The sequence below is a fragment of the Mastigoproctus giganteus genome, chromosome 1 (genome assembly GCF_048544385.1).
Source record: "Mastigoproctus giganteus isolate SK-2022 chromosome 1, ASM4854438v1, whole genome shotgun sequence".
NCBI lineage: Eukaryota > Metazoa > Arthropoda > Arachnida > Uropygi > Thelyphonidae > Mastigoproctus > Mastigoproctus giganteus.
In genome coordinates this window covers 159,114,105-159,135,043 of record NC_143575.1, presented here as the reverse complement: position 1 = coordinate 159,135,043, position 20,939 = coordinate 159,114,105, and the positions used below count along the sequence as shown (strand labels likewise).

General features: G+C 39.6%; 1 protein-coding gene across 2 annotated transcripts in view; it reads left to right on the top strand.

Annotated features, from left to right (window-relative positions):
* Positions 1-20,939, top strand: part of LOC150091211 (hemocytin-like) — a 1,750,539-nt gene that overhangs the window by 193,453 nt on the left and 1,536,147 nt on the right. For both annotated transcript variants that reach the window (XM_090374755.1, XM_090374750.1), the window contains one exon: positions 1,834-2,025. In XM_090374755.1, the coding sequence (XP_090230881.1) occupies positions 1,834-2,025 (192 nt within the window). The remainder of the gene's footprint in view (positions 1-1,833; positions 2,026-20,939) is intronic.

Genomic DNA, 20,939 nt, shown 5'->3' with positions numbered 1-20,939 from the left:
GAGTGAAGCAGATACCAGTAGTCCTCCGGAGTGAGGGCATGGTTGCAGGCAAGCTTTGCTGCATCCAAAGCGTCTTTGACAAGTTCCTTGTTCACAGGGCATGCCAGGTATATGTGTTCCAGGGTACCTGGAGTGGTGCAGAAGAGGCAGTAGTTTGAGGAGCATAACTTGAAGATTTGTAGCTTGACTGTGGTGGGAAGGATGTTGTGCCACAGTCTCCACTGGATGTCTGCATCCGATTTGGAACATTTCGTCCTGTATGGCAGGTTCCACTGAAAGTTTGATGGTGGCTTGTGGCGAGTGAAGAGGGGTGCAGGGACAGTTTGGCAGGCAGATGACAGGAAAATCGTGGTTGTATGGTGAGACATGATCAGCTGATAGATATTTTTGGAGGGTGCAGGAGACAGAGGTACCGTGTCTTCTGGTGATGTGATGACGAAGGTTGGTGTAGGCGAGGATCCAGTGACATTTTCAATCCCTTTAGTTGTAGTGATGTCTGGAAGACTTGTGTGATTGCTGATTTTAGACGTCTGTGTTTCTGCTTTGCATTTATGGTTTTAATCGGCAAATCTGATCCTTTCCATTCAAGGCTTGGTGTCAGGAGGTCGCCTCTGGTTCTTATTCCTGCCCAGTTCCATGTAGGAAAAAAGAGAATATCATCATTTGCAGGGTCTATTATTCTTTTATTGTAGAAGAGCGGTTCTGAAAGTATTCTGGGAACGGATGTTCTCTCAAGATTATGGTGAAGGTTTAGCTTTTTCCAGCGGTACGGTGCGTCTTTATAAAACGGCAGTAATTTGAGTGGTGCTGGTGCCATATCCATTCTCAATATTGTTGAAAGAGATAGGCTTGTAAGCCTATCTCTTTCAACAGTATTGAAATCTTGAAAGCAAGCTTATAGGCATATAAGCTGGCTTTTGTGCATCATATGCCTCTGCTAGGCGCCTCCGTAGCCAGGTGGGCAGAAGCAGCAGTGCGTAGCACATGCTTCTTGATTAGACTGGGGTTCGAGCCCGTGACCACCAAATATGGAAGATGCGGAAAGGTCAGGGAATGACCACCGCATATACCCAGAGCAATATGGCCTTAGTTGCTAATGCTCCTAAAAACCAAATAATAATAATAACAATATGCCTCTGCTAATGCTAAGGTAGGTGATGTAATTACCGTAACATTTCCATTTGATGATTACATCAAATGGAAATATCTTTTACGATATCTTATACAATGCTGTCTTATATGTCTTATACAATGCTGTCTTATATCTGTCTTATAGAATGCTTTCCCATTGTATAAGATAGGATGCATCTGTCTTATACAATATTATAAAAGTGGTTAGGCTATATCTTGAGTGCTGCATGCAAGTTTGGAAGCTTTGTTTTGAAAAGTATTTGGATCTGTTTGAACAGGTGCAAAGAAGAGCAGCATGATTGATCAGAGGTGCCAAAAATTTAGTTTTATAAATTGTATTATATGAAAACTAGGCGCATGTGAGGAGACCTGATTGAAGATTTTAAGCTTTTAATGGATTGAGTGAACTATGAAATCCTTATGTTCTTGGATGATATGCATAAGGAGATATATATATTGAAATTGAAAAGGTGGTTGCAGAATAGATGTGCAGAAAATTACTTTCTGCTAGTGAATAATTGATTATTTGATCACTTCCATCTGGTGATGTGTATGTGGTAGGCTGAAAAAATTTAAGGAAGGATTAGACAAATGATTAGAGATAGAAAAGTAATGCTGGCAGTTTTTTGTCTGATGCTGCATAAGTTTTCTTCCTTGTATTATTTATTATTACTAATATTAAGATATTTTATATTTTTATAGCTACACTCCTCTGTGATCCCAGTCGCACCTTAAACTTCATAGGGAACATCAACTGTAGTCATACTTCACATGAATCCAGATGTACACTAAGTTGTTCACCAGGTACCCAGTTTGAGCAACCACCAGCCGAAGTTTATGAGTGCAGTTTGAGTGGATTGTGGACTCCACCATCTGTACCAAAGTGTACACCAGGTAACCTTTTACACATTTCGTCCATTTTTAATTCATAACTGTTACCAACTATCAGAAAGTGCCTCCAGTCGTTTTTTTTTCCAATTTATTATTTTTAAATCACATTCTCTAGGAAATAATTAACAAGGAATATAAGGCTGTATATATAGGAAGATTTTACTAAATGGCACAAACTATTGGAGGTATCGAATTGGTTATTTTTATAAGTTACAACATATTTAGATTCAGTCAAATCATAGTGTGCCCATTGAATAGCTACAAGAGTTGTTTGATAAATTGTTAGTCTCTCATAGAAGGGAGATTCATATTTGGTGCATATGTTTTTTTCAATGATTTTAATCTTTAAATAAACATTTGCAAAATTTGAGTTCATAACTTCCCACACTTTTTTTAGGTTATGAAAGTTTGATGAGCCTACATAAATGGAAAAAGATCATAATCATTGAATCATAATAAAATATCTTTATAAAAAGAGGTTATTGGTCAAGTATATTCACAGACATTGTAAATACATTAGGAGAATCTGTCCCATCATGTACAACTGTCAAAAATTGGGTGGCTCAATTTAAACATGGAAGAACGACCATTAAAGATAAAAATACAGTGGGTGATTATTCATCACTAGCAGTCACTTTAGAAAACATCAATAAACATTTATGACATGGCAACAGATGATCAGTGAGTAACTATTAGAGAAATAATACAGACATCTCAATTAAACAAATGCAAAATTTTTTCAGTTAGGCCTGACAAAGGTTTCAGCACGATGGGTTGCTGCCCTTTTGACACCTGTTCCAAAATGTCTTTGATTTTTTATTTAAAATCTCACAGCAACTTTTTGCTCACTATCATTTAGTTCAGGCAAAATTTCTGCCCATATATGAACTATGGATGACACCTGGCTATAGCACTACTGGCAAGAATCAAAATCCTTGTTGATAGTAGGCTGATGCCTGATTCACTCCCTCTAAAGAAGGTCAAGTTAGTCTCATCAGCATGAAAGATCATGGCATCTGTTTTCTGTGTTTCAAAAGGGATAATAATGATAGTTTAACTTCCTAAGGACAAACAATAAATGGTTGATGTTATACAAACTTTGTAACTAAATGCAGTCCAGTCAAAGAGGTCAGGAAAGCTGACAGGATATTTGTTCCACCTGTTCACACATCTGCAGTTGCCATGGTGACAATTCATCAGGACCAGTTAGAATTGTTGCACTACTCACTAGGTATAGCTCCATCTGATTTCTACCTATTTTGATACTAAAAACCATCCTGTCTGGAAGGAAATTTCTGATGAGGTGATAGTGGCCATACACTCCTTTTTTTCTAGGACCTTCAAGAAAGTGACTACAAAAGTGAGATCATGAATCTGTAGCATCACTAGAAAAAGTGCATTGCATTATAAGGAGACTATCGAAAAATAGTGTAAAGTCAACATTGAATAATAACTTCTGTGCTGGGCTAGAAATTTATCAAGTAGCTTCTTGTAGAAATTTATGAAACAAATCTTGTATGTTCCTCATAGAAATTTATCAAACAACCTTCGTATTATCCTTGTATGTTTAGTCGTTTGGAAAAGTGCTGTAACAGGCTTTGTGCAAAAATTAGGAATGTGGCTTCAACCGAATGGCTCAGCACTTCATGTTGGTTGACAGCTGACAGAATATCTGTATGAATAGTTCACTACTTGCTGGAGTGTTTGTGGTTTTTGTGGTCCGGAATAAATTTCTGAAGTTGAACTATCTGGAATCCACAAATAGGTGAACTAAACTACTTGATTCAAAATAAGTCTTCCAGTATTTTTTTTTTTTTTAATGAAAACTCCAAACACAAGAGGTATTAGAAATTGTAGTACTTAGTACCGTGCATGGGTTGGAGGTTGAGAAGATGAAAGAAGATATTTGTTGACATTAGATTTGAACTTTCTGGACTGTAATTTTCAGGAAATACATATGAAAGAAGGTTGTTCCAGAAAACGGCAGTTGAATGAATAAACGAGGAAGATGAAAAGTTGGTTCTGTGAGTTTGAAGTTGGACAGTAAATGGATGTTGGCTGGTGGTGGCATGTGTTCGGACTGTTTTGAAAGACAGAGCGAGAATTATAGAAGCCAATGCCGAAGAACAGTGCCCATGGAAGTATCTGTAGAAAAGGCATGCAGCACAGAGAAATAAGATATGTTACTACTCTGTGGCATGCAGTAGAAACAGTATGTCTATGAGACAGAGTGAAGGGATGCTGTTAGAGATGAGTTATTAATTAATCTAACTGTCCTCTTCTGAATGGAATCTAGAAATATGAGATAGGTTTTGGGGACACTGCCCCAGATGTGGGAACAATATTCTATGGTAGGGCGGATTTGCTATATGCAGAGTTAACATGTGTTTGGAAGACAAGTAATGCAGAGCAAAAGAGAAATCCAAGGTTTTAGATGCAGAGGAAGCAATATTTGTAGTGTGCTTGTGCCAAGAGAGATTAGAAGTCAGGGTAATCCCCAAAAGAGATATATCATTTTGCCTAGAAATCGGATTGTTACCAAAGATAACCATAGCAACAGAAGAATCCTTTTTGCGAGATATACATCATGACCGAGTTTTAGCAGGATTGAAATCAACTAAGTTGTGTTTGCCCCACTGGAGAACGGCATTGAAGGACTTCATAGCGGATATTCGAGAAGTTGAAGCTGATTGAGCAGGACGAGGTTTCTCAAACTGGAAAGTGGAATGCAGTGTGCTATCAGCAAAACTATGGATAGAATTTCCGGTCAATGGATGAAGGTCATTAATATACAAGAGGAAAATAGTGGGGGAAAGAAATGAACCTTGGGGGACACCAGCATTAGTGGCGAAGTTAGAAGACAGAGAGCCATCTACCATCACACTCAGTGATTGGTCAGAGAGAAAACTGGATAACCTATTGCAAAAAACAGTTGGCAAACCATAAGATGGAAGCCTGTTTAGAAGACCTTTATGCCAAACATGATCGAAAGCCTTTGAGATGTCAAGAGGAACTGTTTGCGTTTCACCGAATGTTTCCATTGAATTTGTCCATAAATGGGTAACATAAGCCAGATATCACCAATGAATCGACACTGACAGAATCCTCACTGGTAATCATTGATCAGACAGCTGGTTTCTAGATAGTTTAACAGTTGGCGGTTAATTGATTTCTCCATTATTTTAGAAAGAATAGAAGCAATTGCAATGGGACGATAATTGGATGGGAGCGATTTGCTACCCTGTTAGAAACCGGTTGGATATGGGCAAATTTCTAAGCAGAAGGAAAAACACCTTTGGAATAATAAAGTGAAAAAAGACGGCAAAGAACAGGAGTAAGTTCAGAGGCACAGGTTTTGAGAACAAGCGGAGAAATACCATCAGGACCTGGAGCTTTCTTAGCATCAAGATAGGTCAAAATCCTTCTGACATCCTTTTGACAGAAGACCACATGAGACATTCAGTGGAGCATGTTGGGAATGGTAGGAGGTATTTTACCAAGATCATTAATACATGAGTTGGAAGAAAAATAGGATGCTAGCAGGTCAGCTTTATCCTTGGCTAAAGTAACAATAGAACCATCTGGTTTTGACAGAGGTGGAAGCAGAGATGGGAAAAAGTTGCAGCGAATAGCTTTGGCAAGAGATGAGAATGCTCGGCTACCATTAGGGCAAGAAGCAAGTTTTCTACTCTTAACCTGTTCAAAATCTAGTTTGGACTGATTAATAACTGCTTTACAATTGTTGCAAGCTTTGGTACAGGCATAAAATGAAACTGAGAATTGGAAACAAGCTAATTACGATATGCAACGTTCTTCTCCTGAACGTCCTTAGCACATTTATTGGAAAATCAAGGTTTAGATAAAGGACGAGATTTTAAAAATGGGGTGGAGAATAAAGGATTCCATTCTTACAAGAATAATTTCACCAACACGATCTGAGCAAACGTTGACATCAGAAGTTTTGAAACAGTAACCTGACCAAGGAAAAGAAGAAAATAAAATCTTGCAGGTTATCCCATTTTGCATTCTTGTAATGCCAAACAACACGGGGTTGGGAATAACAATGAGATAAAGGCTCCATTTTAGAAGAGACCATCACCAAGTTGTGATCTATTGTGCCTAAAGGACCACTCACTTTGACCGTGTACTTAGAAAGGTTGTTTGTGAGAAAAAGATCAAACGTGTTGACTGTATGGTTAGGATTCCGGTATTCTGGTAGGTAAATGAGCAATCTGTGCGAGGTCATTAATAATTGCAAAAGCCTCTGCATCTCAACCAGCTGGGTCGGTGTGAGTAGAAAACGGAAGCCAGCTGGGTTGTGAACACTAAAATCACCAAGGAAAATTACCTCACTGTTAGGAAAGTTGGACTGGAGAAAGTCATGTTGCAGCGTAAGGAAGTCAAAGAGTTCCAAGTGATTAGTGGAGTTGGGAGAATGGTAGAGACAACAGATTAATTTAATATAATGAGTTAGAGAGATTTTAAGCAAGAGAAGATCGAAAATTGGTGATTCCAAATTACCAATTCTCTGACAGGGAATATCAGAATGGACATATGCACAAGTACCACCTTTGAGGCAAAAAGAATCATACAGTGAATAATCTGGGCAACTGATATGAGCAGTGGTGGAATCAACCGATAACTGAGATTCTGTCAGCAAAAGTACATGGGGTTTGGCAGACTGTAAGTGGAAACTCGCCTGGTGGGACATGGGCATGCCCCACTGATCACTTGGGGTTGTCTTCTCTATCGACCCCATATTTCTGTCTTTCCCCTGTCTTCAGTCTACCCCCACTTACTCTACCTATTCACCAGCATACGCCCCACCCATCTAAATTTAACAATGTAAAATTGAACTGTGCTTATTAACGTTTTGGCTTTTCTAATTCCAGTGTCCACCAAGATTTTATTATTATTTTTTTAAGGCCCTAGCCACTGAAATCTCAGGAAATTAGGTGGCAGGATCTGCCAGAGTACTATATGAAAATACTGGTGTACCTTACTTGCCTCCACGGGGCTTAGTGTGGGCAACGGTGGGTTCCATTAGAGGCCCAACGGCTAAAATGTCAGAAGAACAATGGTACATGACATTACACTTACAATATCCATACCTTTTTTAAATCTCTGGCCTTTACAGCGTACTGTAACACACGACAGTGTATACTACACAGAGATGGGGGAAACCTCTGGTGCCGTTAGACCCTAAACACACTTTACACTTAAACTGTAAGTGGAAATGGACATCATTGAGAATAGATCTGAGACCACATATATTTGCGAAATGAACCAGGAAGTGTTTGGGAGATGTTTAGATCTTTTCGCAGATAAGTTTGCTCTAAGTTTGACAATTCATGGTGTATTCAATAGTAAGAAAAAGTGGGTGGGGGGGGACATGCTGTATGAAGTAATGAAATTTTTGGATATGGCGTACACATGGTAAGAATACACCCAGATCCTTGACATAACGTGGCCTCGACAATGCCTTCCATATACACACTACTCGGGCTCCCTCCAGTCACTCATCATCTGGCAGAGTAGAGGTAGCAAGATTATACACTAGCTGATCTGGAAGCCTCCTAAAGAGTTACCAATAGGTTCGGTCCAGTGTACTAACTAGCGGCCGGCCTGTGAACACCGTTTTAGAGCTGTATCCTCGAAATGTAAGGAAGTTTGGATCTCGCCATCATAATCTCAAAAGACATCAATCATGCTGCATGATGGAAGAGATGGGGAAAGGTTGACTGGAACTTAGCTCTGGAGACTAAACATGGGTTCCACCACTTCAAGCCTCCAATAAGCAAAGTGGTGATATTGCACCGGTTGATGAGAGTCATCTACCATGTAAAATCTTAGGAAATATTAACATTTATATCTGTTAATGAAGGTTAAAATATATAAATATAAATCGATAAATAAAAAATATATATAATTAAAACAAGGTTTTAGAGTGATTTTCTGATGTATTCCTCTCCACAAAAATAGCCCTGTTTGTTGGGTTGTTTTTCACGATGATACCATGTTAGTACTATGTAAGTTTCAATCTGGTGCTACTAAAATAGAATGAAAAGCAAAAGAATTACAGCAGTGGGTGAAACAGCTTGGACCAATTTCCAGTTATCTTTCTTCAGATCTTAGTAACAGATGAAGATAACAAAGCCCTTCATCTGATGCTGGTTCTGCTGCTTTATCAATCTCACATATAGAATACAACTGCAAAAAAAAAAAAAAAAAAAAAAAAAAAAAAAAAAAAATTTGAAAACGATTTACCACAATATATACAACAAGAAGAAGCAAATTGTAATTATTATAATTGTGACCTAGCTATATGGATAAATTTAAATACTGATAACTTGTGAAATCATTATATTTTAACCCCCCCCCCAAAATATGGATTGAATAAAAACCTCAGTAAAGGAAATAGAAGCAAAACTAAAACAGATTGCTGAAAACTATATTTACCACACTGCTAAAAATAACAAAAGAGTGCTTAGGGACTAGCTAATACATTTGCAACATATTTGTAAGCAGTGAGGTTTAACAACAGTTTCTTGTATTGAAAATGTTCCTTTGCTAGATTAGAAGAGCATGAGAATTCTTTTCTTCACAGAGAGGCTGTTTGCACTGCTATTGCTAGGTGTCGGTGAAGGCTAATCCCACCAAGATTGCTTTAGTTGCTCCATACCTTTGGGAATGTAAATAGACTTGTGACAGTTGTACAGTTTATTTCTCAGTGAGGACTAACATTTTTCAGCAGCAAATGAAACTAAAATTAGTTCATAATGATATTTTTTAGGTATAATGGAACTAATAAGTTTACTTTACCCATTTTTAGCTGATCATTGTTAAAGATATTCAAACTGAAAGTGGGCATGCTAATTATTTATTCATCATTAGAGAAGTTATTAAAATTATGGGGAAGAAAGTCTTGATTGAAATCATTGAACAAATAAAAAAAAAAAAGGAGTCTGAATACACAGTATTGAAAAAAAAAAAAAAAAAGTAACTCGTACCCATGAGATTGGGGAAAAAAATCCGTTCCTGAATATGTTCCACATATTTGGGAACAGATATAACAGCAATAGTTTTCATGCTAGAAGTAAATAGATCAACAAAATAGAGTAGATAGTTTTGGGAGATTAAGATTAGTGATTTTAAATGGAGAATTATAATAGAATGCCATATTAGCAATCAGTCTGTTTGTACAATTTCTGCAGAAGTGCAACACCCTAAATCAAGGTATTCAGCAGCCTGGAAAGTGAGATGCAGGGTTTCAAGGACTGCTGGGAGTCATCGTGGAACAAGTAAATACATCGGTTATGTTAGGATAATTAAGAGTAAGAATAGGTGCATGTATACTTGCATGTACACCAATACTAGGAGTATAGTAAATAAATTTGATGAATTTGAGGTGCTGGTCAAGACAACAAAGGCAGATATTATTGGGATATCAGAGACATGGTGTCACACAGATATATGGAATGCAGAATTGGAATTTGGGGAGTACAATGTGTACAGAAGGGTTAGACAAGATAGAAAGGGAGGAGGAAACATATAAGATATTGTTTGATTACATTTTGTTTGTCGAAAAGCAAAGGTATTTCATGAGACAGTAATTGCAAGGTGTTGCATCAGCCATTTCTATAAATACGGCATTGGAAAGGTATACATGCTCATTAGTATCCTGTTTTGTGGTGGTGTAAGCACGGCTCCATATGTTCAGTTGACACCAAGAAAAAAGTGTAGCTGTTGCTTTGTCTCAGGAAGGGCTTTCTATGTGTGCTATCGGTGATAAAAGAGGCTGCCACCAGTCAACAGTATCTCAGGTGCTGAAATTAAAGCATGAAACGGGTGATGTGAAGAGAAGACCTGGATCAGGTTGTAAGAGAGTGACTATGCCTTCCCAAGATTGATTTTGAAACGGCTATGCCTTCGTAATCGCCATGCTAGTGCTCTTGATCTAAAACTGGACTTTGAGATGACGTTGAAACAAGTGCACAAACTACCCAAAGACTGCTTTTGGAATGTGGTCTGCATGACTGTCGGCTCAAGAAGAAGCCTTTGTTGACCCAACAAATGAGGAAGAAGCAACTTGCTTGGGCTAATACGCATGTTTCATGGACAAAAGAGCAATGGGACACCATCATCTTTTCTCACGATTCGAAATTCAACCAGCATGGCTCAGATGGGAAACGATATGTCAGAAGACGAAAATCGGAGACATAACATCCTAACTGCATAACAACGACTGTAAGGCTGCCTCCATAGCCAGGTGGGCAGGGGCAGCAGTGCGTAGCACATGCTTCTTGATTAGACCGGGGTTTGAGCCCGTGACCACCAAATACGGAGGATGCGGAAAGGTCAGGGAATAACCACTGCATATCCCCGGAGCAATATGGCCTTAGTTGCTAATGCTCCTAAAAACCAAATAAAATAAATAAAACTGACTGTAAAGTTCCCCGCTAGTCAGATGGTCTGGGGATGCATAATAAGCAAATAGGTGGGGCAAATTAAGTTTATTAACAGAACGGTGAATGCAGAAACCTATACTGCTATATTGGAGGAGGGCCTGAAACATTAGCATTAGCATTAGCAAAGGCACATGATGCAAGAAAGCAAGCTTATATAGCATCAGCCAAAAAAAAAAAAAAAAACCCTTATTTCACCCATCCACTCACTCCAAATGTTTGTCAAGTTCTGGCTTGAATCTATTTAAGCTATCAACTTCTACGACAGATAGAAGTTTGTTCCAGCAATCAACCACTGGCTAAAGGCAAACTTCCACACATCTATCCTACAACCGTCTTTCCTCAATTTGAATTTATGCCCCCTCAGACAATTATTCTGAGCAAGCAAGAGGAATAATCCCATCAGCATTGAGCATTCTCAAACCATTCAAGACTTGATACACTTCAATCAGATCACCTCGCAGGAGCAGAGTCTCCAGACACTGTAATTTGCAAAACTTAAGCCTTTCTTCATAGTGCAACCCTTTGTTCTATTCACTAATCTTGTTGCCCTTCTCTGTACTCGTTCCAACAGCTCTCATCCTTCTTAAAATGAGGCCTCCAGACCTGTATACAGTACTCAAGGTGTGGCCTGACCATTGCCTTATACAAGGGGATAATAACTTCCTTATTCCTGCTAGAAAAATTTCTGTATATCATTGACAAGACACCATGAGCTACTCTTGCAGACCCTCTGCACTGCTCAGAAAACTTAACATCTACCTGCACGATTATCCCCCAGTTTCTTTTCATTCTCTACCACTGTCAGTGAGGTTACTGCTTCCCATATGTAGTATTTTACATTTGCAATGTTAACTTCATTTGCCACCTCTCAGCCCATCTGCTCAACTTTTCTAGATCCTGTTGCAGCAGCATACTGTCATTAGTGCCATTAACAACCCTGCAAACTTTTGTATCGTCTGCAAACTTGGACATTAAGTCTGATATACTATCATCACTCTGATTTATAAATACAGAAAACAACAATGGACCCAACATTGAACCCTGAGGGACTTCACTAATGACATTAGTCCATGAAGAGCAGTTTCCATTGATTACTACTCTCTGTCTTCTCCCACTCAACCATCCCTTTATCCATAGCAGCAATTTGCCTCCAATGGCACACTGCTCCAATTTGTACAGCAGTCTGCCATGTGGAATGTTATCAAAGGCCTTTCTAAGATCCAAATATATGATATCAAAGTTATTCTTTGCATCCAGTTCCTTTGTGACTACATCATAGTATCCAATCAATTGGTCAGACAAGACTTCCCCTTAAAAAATCCATGCTGGGTCGAGCTATAACTGAAGTCTTTTCTAGGTGATCCTGCAATGCTTCTTTAACCAGCGCCTCCATTAATTTCTCTGGAACAGAAGTTAAACTAACTGGTCTGTAATTACCTGTGTCTCCCTTTGATCGTCTTTTCTGGAGTGGGGTCAGATTAATCGTGGGGCTCACTGGTGAGTATGGGCTTGGCACACCCAGGGTCCTGAGCTGGATCTTCTCTGTCTCTCTCTTGGTGATTCCCTTCTACTTCTCTCTTTCTCTTGGTAACTAGGGAATTTTTTTTTTTTGGCTGTTGCAGCAAGCCTCAGGCTTCCTTGCACCATATAGCTAATATTAATAATAATTTGCACATCTCCAGTCCATGGATACCTCCCCTGAGTCCAGGGAAGCTCTCATAATTATGGCTAAGGGTTTGGTTACTTCCTTTGCCACCTCCTTTAATATAACTGGATAGATTCCATCCACCCCAGGTGCCTTTTTTTTGTTTATCTTCAACAGTTTTTCCTCCACTTTACTCTCAGTTATTACAAGATTATCTAGCTTATTGCCAGAGTTTAATACACCTCTGGCATTCCCCTCCCATTCGTCTAGTTGAACCATCAATATCAAGTGGACCAATCTGATTCCTCCCCGACCTTCTAGACTTTACATAAGTAACGAATTCTTTGCATTCTTTGCCAAAGATTTCTCGTAATCTGATTTTGCCTGCCTAACCTCCTTTGTGACTTGGTTACAGACCAGCTTATATCTTTCACTAAACTTGTTGAATTCCATCAAGAAGAAGCCTTTGTTAACCCAACAAATGAGGAAGAAGCTTGGGCTAATATGCATGTTTCATGGACAAACTGTGTCACCTGTTATTTTATATGTATCCCATGCATTTTTCTTCTCTGTCACATGTCTAATTAGTTCATCTGCCATCCATTTAGTCCAAAATCTTGAACAATATTTCTTAGTTGGTATTAAAAGCCTAGTAGCTTCCAAGATTAATTCTTTGAATGCTTCCGATTTTGAATTTGCTGTGGTAACATCATCAGTTGGTCCCACCATATAGAATTTAAATACTGATGAAAGCAAAAACCCTTCCCTTTACCCTTGATGATAGTTATCTCTTTGAGTAAATCCCACTTCAGCACACTGTGAGTACTGCCACCTAGTGGTTTCTTTATCTGCAGATTCTTAATGCATGAAGATCACTACTGATAATCAAGAGTATTATTCCCTCTAGTTGCCTCCTGAACATGCTGCTGTAGAAAACAATCATCCAATAAATCCACAAAAGCCTTGCTAGTGTGTGTGTGTGTGTGACTAACTTGCAAATTCCAGTAAATCTCTAGTCTTATAATCGGGGAAATTAAAATCCCCGATTATAAGACACTCTGATTTACTGGCCCACTCTATTTCTCTGCACAATTGTTGATTATACTCATCAGATTCATTAGACCTATAACACACACCTACTGTCAGAATCAATGTTGAAAAAATGTTGTGAGTTAGGGTGAAATTTGTAATGGTCTGTAATTTGGCCAGTCGTGATAGGAGGGAGTACATGATGAGAGCCTTATCAATAAATTCAGCCGTGGAGAGATTGTGCATTGCTCATGGAGTAGAATATTTCTCAGCTTGGTCTGTGCTTGTTAACCGGAGAGATTGTTTCTAAATGGATGCGATACATTTAAATAGAAAGGGTGCAAGCATATTTGCTGATGCTATTGAGGCAGTATTAGGTGGGTCGGAAACCTGCTAGCTTGGGACAATTCACAGATTAATAGATTAATGGTAGGCACAGGCAGAGGTGAAAGTGATTCTTACACTGCTTCTATTGGAATGAGCAGCAGCCTGGAAAGCGAGGTACTGGGGATTTCAAGGGCTGCTGGGAGCCATCATGAAACAAGTAAATGCATGGGTTGCATTAGAGTAACTAAGAATAAGAATAGGTGCATATATACTTGCATATATCCCAATTCTAGGAGTATAGTATATTAAATATGACGAATTTGAGGTGCTGTTGAAGACATCAAAGGCTGATGTTGTTGGGATATTAGAGACATGGTGTCACACACAGATAATTAATGCAGAATTATAATTTGGGGAGTACATTGTGTACAGAAAAGATAGTCGGGGAGGAGGGGTGATGCTGTTATTTAAGAATCACATAAAATCTAAGCAAGTGCATACAGTTGACATGGGTGGACAGGGCAGTGTTGAGTCAGTTTGGTGTGATTTAAGCACTAGGAAAGCTAAATTTTGAGTAGGAATGTGTTATAGGCCTAATGACACTGATATAGACTGGAACTTGTGGATTGGTCACTCACACACTAGCAAGACTTTTGTGTATTTATTGGATGATTGCTTTCCACAGCAGCATGTTTGAGAGGAACATGCATTCAGAATCAGAAATACTGTTGATCTGATTATTAGCAGTGATTCATCATGCATTAAGAGTCTGCAGAAAAAGCAACCACTAGGTGGCAGTGATCATAGTGTACCGATGTGGGATTTACTTAAAGTAACTACCATCAGGGGTAAAGGGAAGGGTTTTTACTTTCATAAAGGTGACAGCGGTGGTCTCAGAGATTTTTTTAAATTTTATACAGTGGAACCAACAGCCAATTCTAAATGGGAATCATTCAAGGAATTAATCTTGGAAGCTACTAGGCTTTTCACACCAACTAAGAAATATTGTTCAGGGTTTAGGCCTAAATCGATGCCAGAGGTACTAATAAGACTCATGGCAGAGAAGAAAAATGGATGGGATGCATTTAAATTATCAGGTGAAACAGAAGCCTATGTTAGATATAAGCTGGTCTGTAATCAAGTCACAAATGACATTAGGCAAGAAAAGGCAGATTATGAGAAATCTTTGGCATACAATGCAAAGAAAAACACTAAAGTCTTCTTTACTTATGTAAACTCTAGAAGGAAGGGAATGAATCATATTGTTCCACTTGATATCGATGGTTCGATTGTTGATGAACCTGATGAGGTAGCTGACAAAGTGAATGAATATTTTGCATCTACATTTACACATAAGGAGGTCTGTAGGGAAGTGGAGGCCAGAAGCTTATCAAACTCTGGCTGGGAGCTAAATGATTTTAGCATTAGCATTAGCATTAGTAGAGGCATTTGATGCAAGAAAGCAAGCTTATGCAGCATCAGCCAAAAAAAAAAAAAAAAAAAAAAAAGTAACATAAATAAATAAAAATAACCACTTCCACTTCACCCCTCTGTTCGTTCGAAATACCTGTCCAGCTGAGCCTTAAACTTATTTAGGCTATCAACTTCCACGACAAGGGATGGAAGTCTGTTCCACCCACCAACCACCCGCTGGCTAAAGGCAAATTTCCGCACATCTATCCTACATCTGTCTTTCCTCAATTTGAATTTATGCCCTCTCAGGTGATTTTTCTGAGCTAGAGGAAGAATCCCATCAGCATTGAGCATGCTCAAACCATTCAAGGCTTTGTACACCTCTATCAGATCACCCCGCTGGTGCCTAGTTTCCAGACACTGTAATTTGCAAAACTTAAGCCTTTCTTCGTAAGAGAACCCCTTTGTCCCATTCACCAATCTAGTTGCCCTTCTCTGTACTCGTTCCAGCAGCTCTACATCCTTCCTGAAATGAGGCCTCCAGGCCTGTATACAGTACTCTAGGTGTGGCCTGACCATTGCCTTATACAAGGGAATAATCACCTCCTTATCCCTGCTAGAAAAATTCCTATATATCATTGACAATACACCATGAGCTACTCTTGCAGCTCGTCTGCACTGCTCAGAGAACTTCATATCTGCCTGCACCACCACCCCCAGGTCCCTTTCATTCTCTACCACTGTCAGTGTAGTACCACAGAGTTGATACGTTGCTCTGGGGTTGCTGTTTCCCATATGTAGTACTTTACATTTGTCAATGTTAAACTTCATTTGCCACCTCGAAGCCCATCTGCTCAACCTTTCCAAATCCTGTTGCAGCAGCATAGTGTCAGTAGTGTCCTTGACAACCCTGCCAACCTTCGTATCGTCTGCAAACTTGGACATTAAGCCTGATATACCATCATCAATATCATTTATAAATACAGAAAACAATAAAGGCCCCAATACTGAACCCTGAGGGACTCCACTAATAACATTAGTCCACGATGAGCAGTGTCCATTGATTACCACTCTCTGTCTTCTCCCCCTCAACCACCCCTTTATCCATAGCAGCAACTTGCCTCCAATGCCACACTGCTCCAATTTGTGCAGCAGTCTTCCATGTGCAACAGTATCAAAAGCCTTTCTAAGATCCAAGTATATAATATCAAAGTTATTCCCTGCATCCAGTTCTTTTGTGACTGCATCATAGTATCCAATCAAATTGGTCAGGCAAGACTTCCCCTTAACAAAACCATGCTGTGTCCTAGCTATAACTGAAGTCTTGTCTAGATGATCCTGCAGTGCTTCTTTCACCAGTGCCTCCATTAATTTTCCGGGAACAGAAGTTAAACTCACAGGTCTATAATTACTTGTGTCAGCCTTTGATCCCCCTTTGTGAATTGGGGTCACATTTGCACATCTCCAGTCAATGGGTACCTCCCCTGAGTCCAAGGAAGCTCTCATAATTATGGCTAAGGGTTTGCTTACCTCCTTTGCTGCCTCCTTTAATATAACTGGATAGATCCCATCCACCCCAGGTGCCTTTCTTGTGTTTATCTTCAACAATTTCTCCTCCACTTTGCTCTCAGTTATTACAAGATTCTCTAGCTTACTGCTAGAGTTGAATACACCTCTGGCATTCCCCTCGCTGAATAACTCCTCATGTGTGAATGTCGATGCAAAATATTCATTTAGTTTGTTAGCTACCCGAGCAGGGTCATCAACAGTTGACCCATCGATCTCAAGTGGACCAATCTGATTCATCCCCTTCCTTCTAGAGTTTACATAAGTAAAGAACTCTTTGCTGTTTTTCTTCGCATCCCTTGCCAAGGATCTCTCGTAATCTGCCTTCGCCTGCCTAACCTCCTTTGTAACTTGGTTACAGATCAACTTGTATCTATCATAGGCGTCCGTGTCACGTGTTAATTTGTATGTATCCCATGCATTTTTCTTCTCTGCCATATGCCTCATTAGTTCATCTGACAACCATTTAGGCCTAAACCTTGAACAATATTTCTTAGTTGGTATGTAAAGCCTAGTAGCTTCCACGATAAGTTCTTTGAATGCTTCCCATTTTGAATTTGCTGTTGGCAATATCATCAGTTGATCCCACTGTATAGAATTTAAATACTGTCTCAGTCCATTGTAGTCGCCTTTACGAAAGCAATACCCCTTCCCTTTACCCCTAATGGTAGTTACCTCTTTGAGTAACTCCCACTTCAGCACACTGTGATCACTGCCACCAAGTGGTTCATTTATCTGCAGATTCTTAATGCATGAAGAATCACTACTGATAATCAAATCAAGAGTATTACTCCCTCTAGTTGCCTCCCGAACATGCTGATGTAGAAAACAATCATCCAATAAATCCACAAAAGCCTTGCTACTGTGTGAGTGACCAGCCCCCAAATTCCAGTCAATATCTGGGAAATTAAAATCCCCCATTATAAGACTCTCTGATTTACTGGCCCACTCTATTTCTCCGAACAGTTTCTTATTATACTCATCAGAGTCATTAGGCCTATAGCACACTCCTACTCTCAATTTTGATCTCCCAATGCTTATGTCACACCAAACTGACTCGACACTGCACTGTCCAGCGATGTCGACTGGCTTCACTTCCTTGGATTTTATGTGTTTTTTAACTAATAGCATAACCCCTCCTCCCTTCCTATCCTGTCTATCCTTTCTGTAGACATTGTACTCCCCAAATTCCAGTTCTGCATTTCTTATATCTGTGTGACACCACGTCTCTGAAATCCCCACAATATCTGCCTTTGATGTTTTGAGCAATACCTCAAATTCATCAAATTTATTTACTAAACTCCTAGCATTGGTGTACACACAAGTATACATGCACCTGTTCTTTTTCTTAGCTACCCTAACACAACCCATGTGTTTACTTGTACCCCAATGATTCCCAGCAGTCTCTGAAATATCCTGCATCTTATTTTCCAGGCTGCGGCTCATTCCAATAGAAGCAGTGCAAGAATCACTTTCACCTCTGCCAGTGGCTACTGTTAATCTATTAGTCCTTGTATCCCCCCAATCTAGCAGTTTTCCGACCCACCTAACATTGCCTCGATAGCATCAGCAAACATTCTTGCACCCTTTCTATTTAAGTGTATCCCATCCCTGTAGAAGCAGTCTCTCCTGTTAACAAGTACAGACCAGGCTGAAAAAAATTCTACCCCTTGAGCCCTGCACAATCTTTCCAGGGCCGAATTGATTGACAGGGCTCTCATCATATACTCCCTCCTATCGTGTCTGGGCAGAATTGCAGACACTTTCAATTTCAACCCTAATTCACGGCTTTTTTTCATCAGTGACCTGTACTTGTCAAGTAATTCCGCCGGTCTCCTACTCTTAATGTCATTAGTGCCAACGTGTACAACTATATCACCTTTTGTGCCCTTAAAAGATGATATCCGCTCTACAACGTCATCAACTTTTGCCCCTGGCAGACATACCCTGGTCCTATTCCACCTATCCTTTTTACAAAGCATGTTTCCCGTTTCCCTGACAATAGAGTCACCAACAACTACTAGTTCCTTTGGGACCAGCGCATTCTGCCTTGGGGGTTGCCGCTGTGTTCCGCGATGACCAAGTGCAAGCTCTGGCATTGGTGTGGGCAGCTGAGAGCTTGATGGGCCCCTCACTTGTAATCCTTCGAGGGCATCCACCCTATCCTTCAATTTTCAATAACTGAGATTAGAGTGGAGGAGAAATTGTTGAAATTAACCATAAGAAAGGCACCTCGGATGGATGGGATCTATTCAGTTATATTAAAGGAAGCAGCAAAGGAAGTAAGCAAACCCTTTACCATAATTATGAAAGCTTCTTTGGACTCAGGAGAGGTCCCCATTTAGTGGGGATTTGGAAATGTGGCCTAAATTCACAAAGGGAGATCAAAGGATAACACGAGCAATGACACACCTGTTAGTCTAAGTTCTGTTCCAGAGAAAATAATGGAGTCACTGGTTAAGGAAGTGATGCAGGATAATCTAGAAAAGACTAGAAAAGACTGGAGTTATACTTCAGACACAGCATGGGTTTGTTAAGAGGAAGTCTTGTCGGACAAATTTGATTGGATACTGTGATGTGGTCACAAAGGAACTGGATGCAAAAAATAATTTTGATATCATGTATTTGGATTTTAGGAAAGCTTTTGATACTGTGGCACATGGAAGACTACTGTACAAATTGGAGCAGTATGGCATTAAGAGCAGGTTGCTACAATGGATAAAAGGATGGTTGAGTGGGAGAAGACAGAGAGTGGTTACTGCTCTTCATTGACTAATTGTATTAGTGCAGTCCCCCAGAGTTTGGTGTTTGGTCCATTGTTATTTTCAGTTTTTATCAATTGTATATATGAAGGTATATCAGGGTTTATGTCTAAATTTGCATACAATAATGACAGTAATGATAGTACGCTACTGGAACAGAATCTGGAAAGTTGAGCAGACAGGCTGAGAGGTGGCAACTGAAGTTTAACATTGACAAATAAAGTAATGCATATGAGTAGCATTAACCCCAGAGTAATTTATCAACTTGGTAGTACTACACTCAGGGTAGTGGAGAATGAAAAGGACCTGGGGGGTAATTGTGCAATCGGATATGAAATTTCTGATCACTGCATACAGGCTGCAAGAGTAGCACATGGGGTCTTGTCAATGATATACAGGAAATTTACAAGAAAGGATAAGGTTGTGATTGTCCCATTGTATAAGGCAATGGTCAGGCCACTCCTTGAGTACTGTATATAGGTCTGAAGGCCGCCTCATTTTGGGAAAGATGGAGAGCTGCTGGAACGAGTACAGAGTAGGGCAACGAGACTGGTGAGTGGAACAAAGGGTGGGCGTTACCAAGAAAGGCTTAAGTTCTGCAAATCGTAGCTTCTGGAAACCTGCAAGGCACCTGCGAGGTGATCTAATTGAGGTTTATAAGATTTGGGTTTGAGTGGTTTGAGCAAGCTCAATGCTAATGGGATTCTTCCTCTTGGTCAGATTGCTCCTCTGAGGGGACATATATTCAAATTGAGGAAAGACAATTGTAGAATTGATGTGTGGAAATTTACCTTTAGCCAGCAGCTGGTTGAAAGTAGCAACGAACTTCCATATGTTGTAGTGGAGGTCAACAATTTGAATAAGTTCAAGGCAGATCGAGACAAACATTTGCAGTTAATTGATGGATACAATTGGAGTTATTTATTTTTTTTTCTGGCTGGTGCTATACAATCTTGCTTTCTTGCATCATATGCGTCTATTAATACTAATGCTATATTCCAATTCTGCATTCCTTATATCTGTTTGACACCATGTCTCTGACATCCCAAAAATATCCACCTTTGTTGTCCTGATCAGCATTTCAAATTCATCAAATTTATTTACTATACTCCTAGCATTGGTGTACATCAAAGTATACATGCACTTATTCTTATTGTTAGTAACCCTAACACAGCCCGTGTATTTATTTGTTTCATGATTACTCCCACCAGTCCCTGAAAACCCCAACACCTCGCTCTCCAGGTTGTAGCTCATTCTAATAGAAGGAGTGCAAGAATCGCTTTCACCTCTGCCTTTGGCTACTGTTAACATTTTAGTCTGTGAATTCCCCCAATCTATCAGTTTTCCGATCCACCTAGCACTGCCTCGACAGCATCAGCAAACATTCTTGCACACCTTTTATTTAAGTGTATCCCATCCCTGTAGAAGCAGTCTCTCCTGTTAACAAGCACAGACTACGTTGAGAAAAATTCTACCCCACGAGTCTTGCACAATCTCTCTAGGGCCTATTTTATTGACAAGGCTCTCATTATATACCCCCTCTTATCGTGTCTGGGCAGAATTGCGGCCACTTTCAAATTTAGCCCTAACTCACGACTTTTTTTCAACATTCAGCTGTACTTGGTAAGTAAATCTGCAGATCTCCTGCTCTTAATGTCATTAGTGGCAACATGTAGAATAATATCACCATTTGTTCCTTTAAAAGAT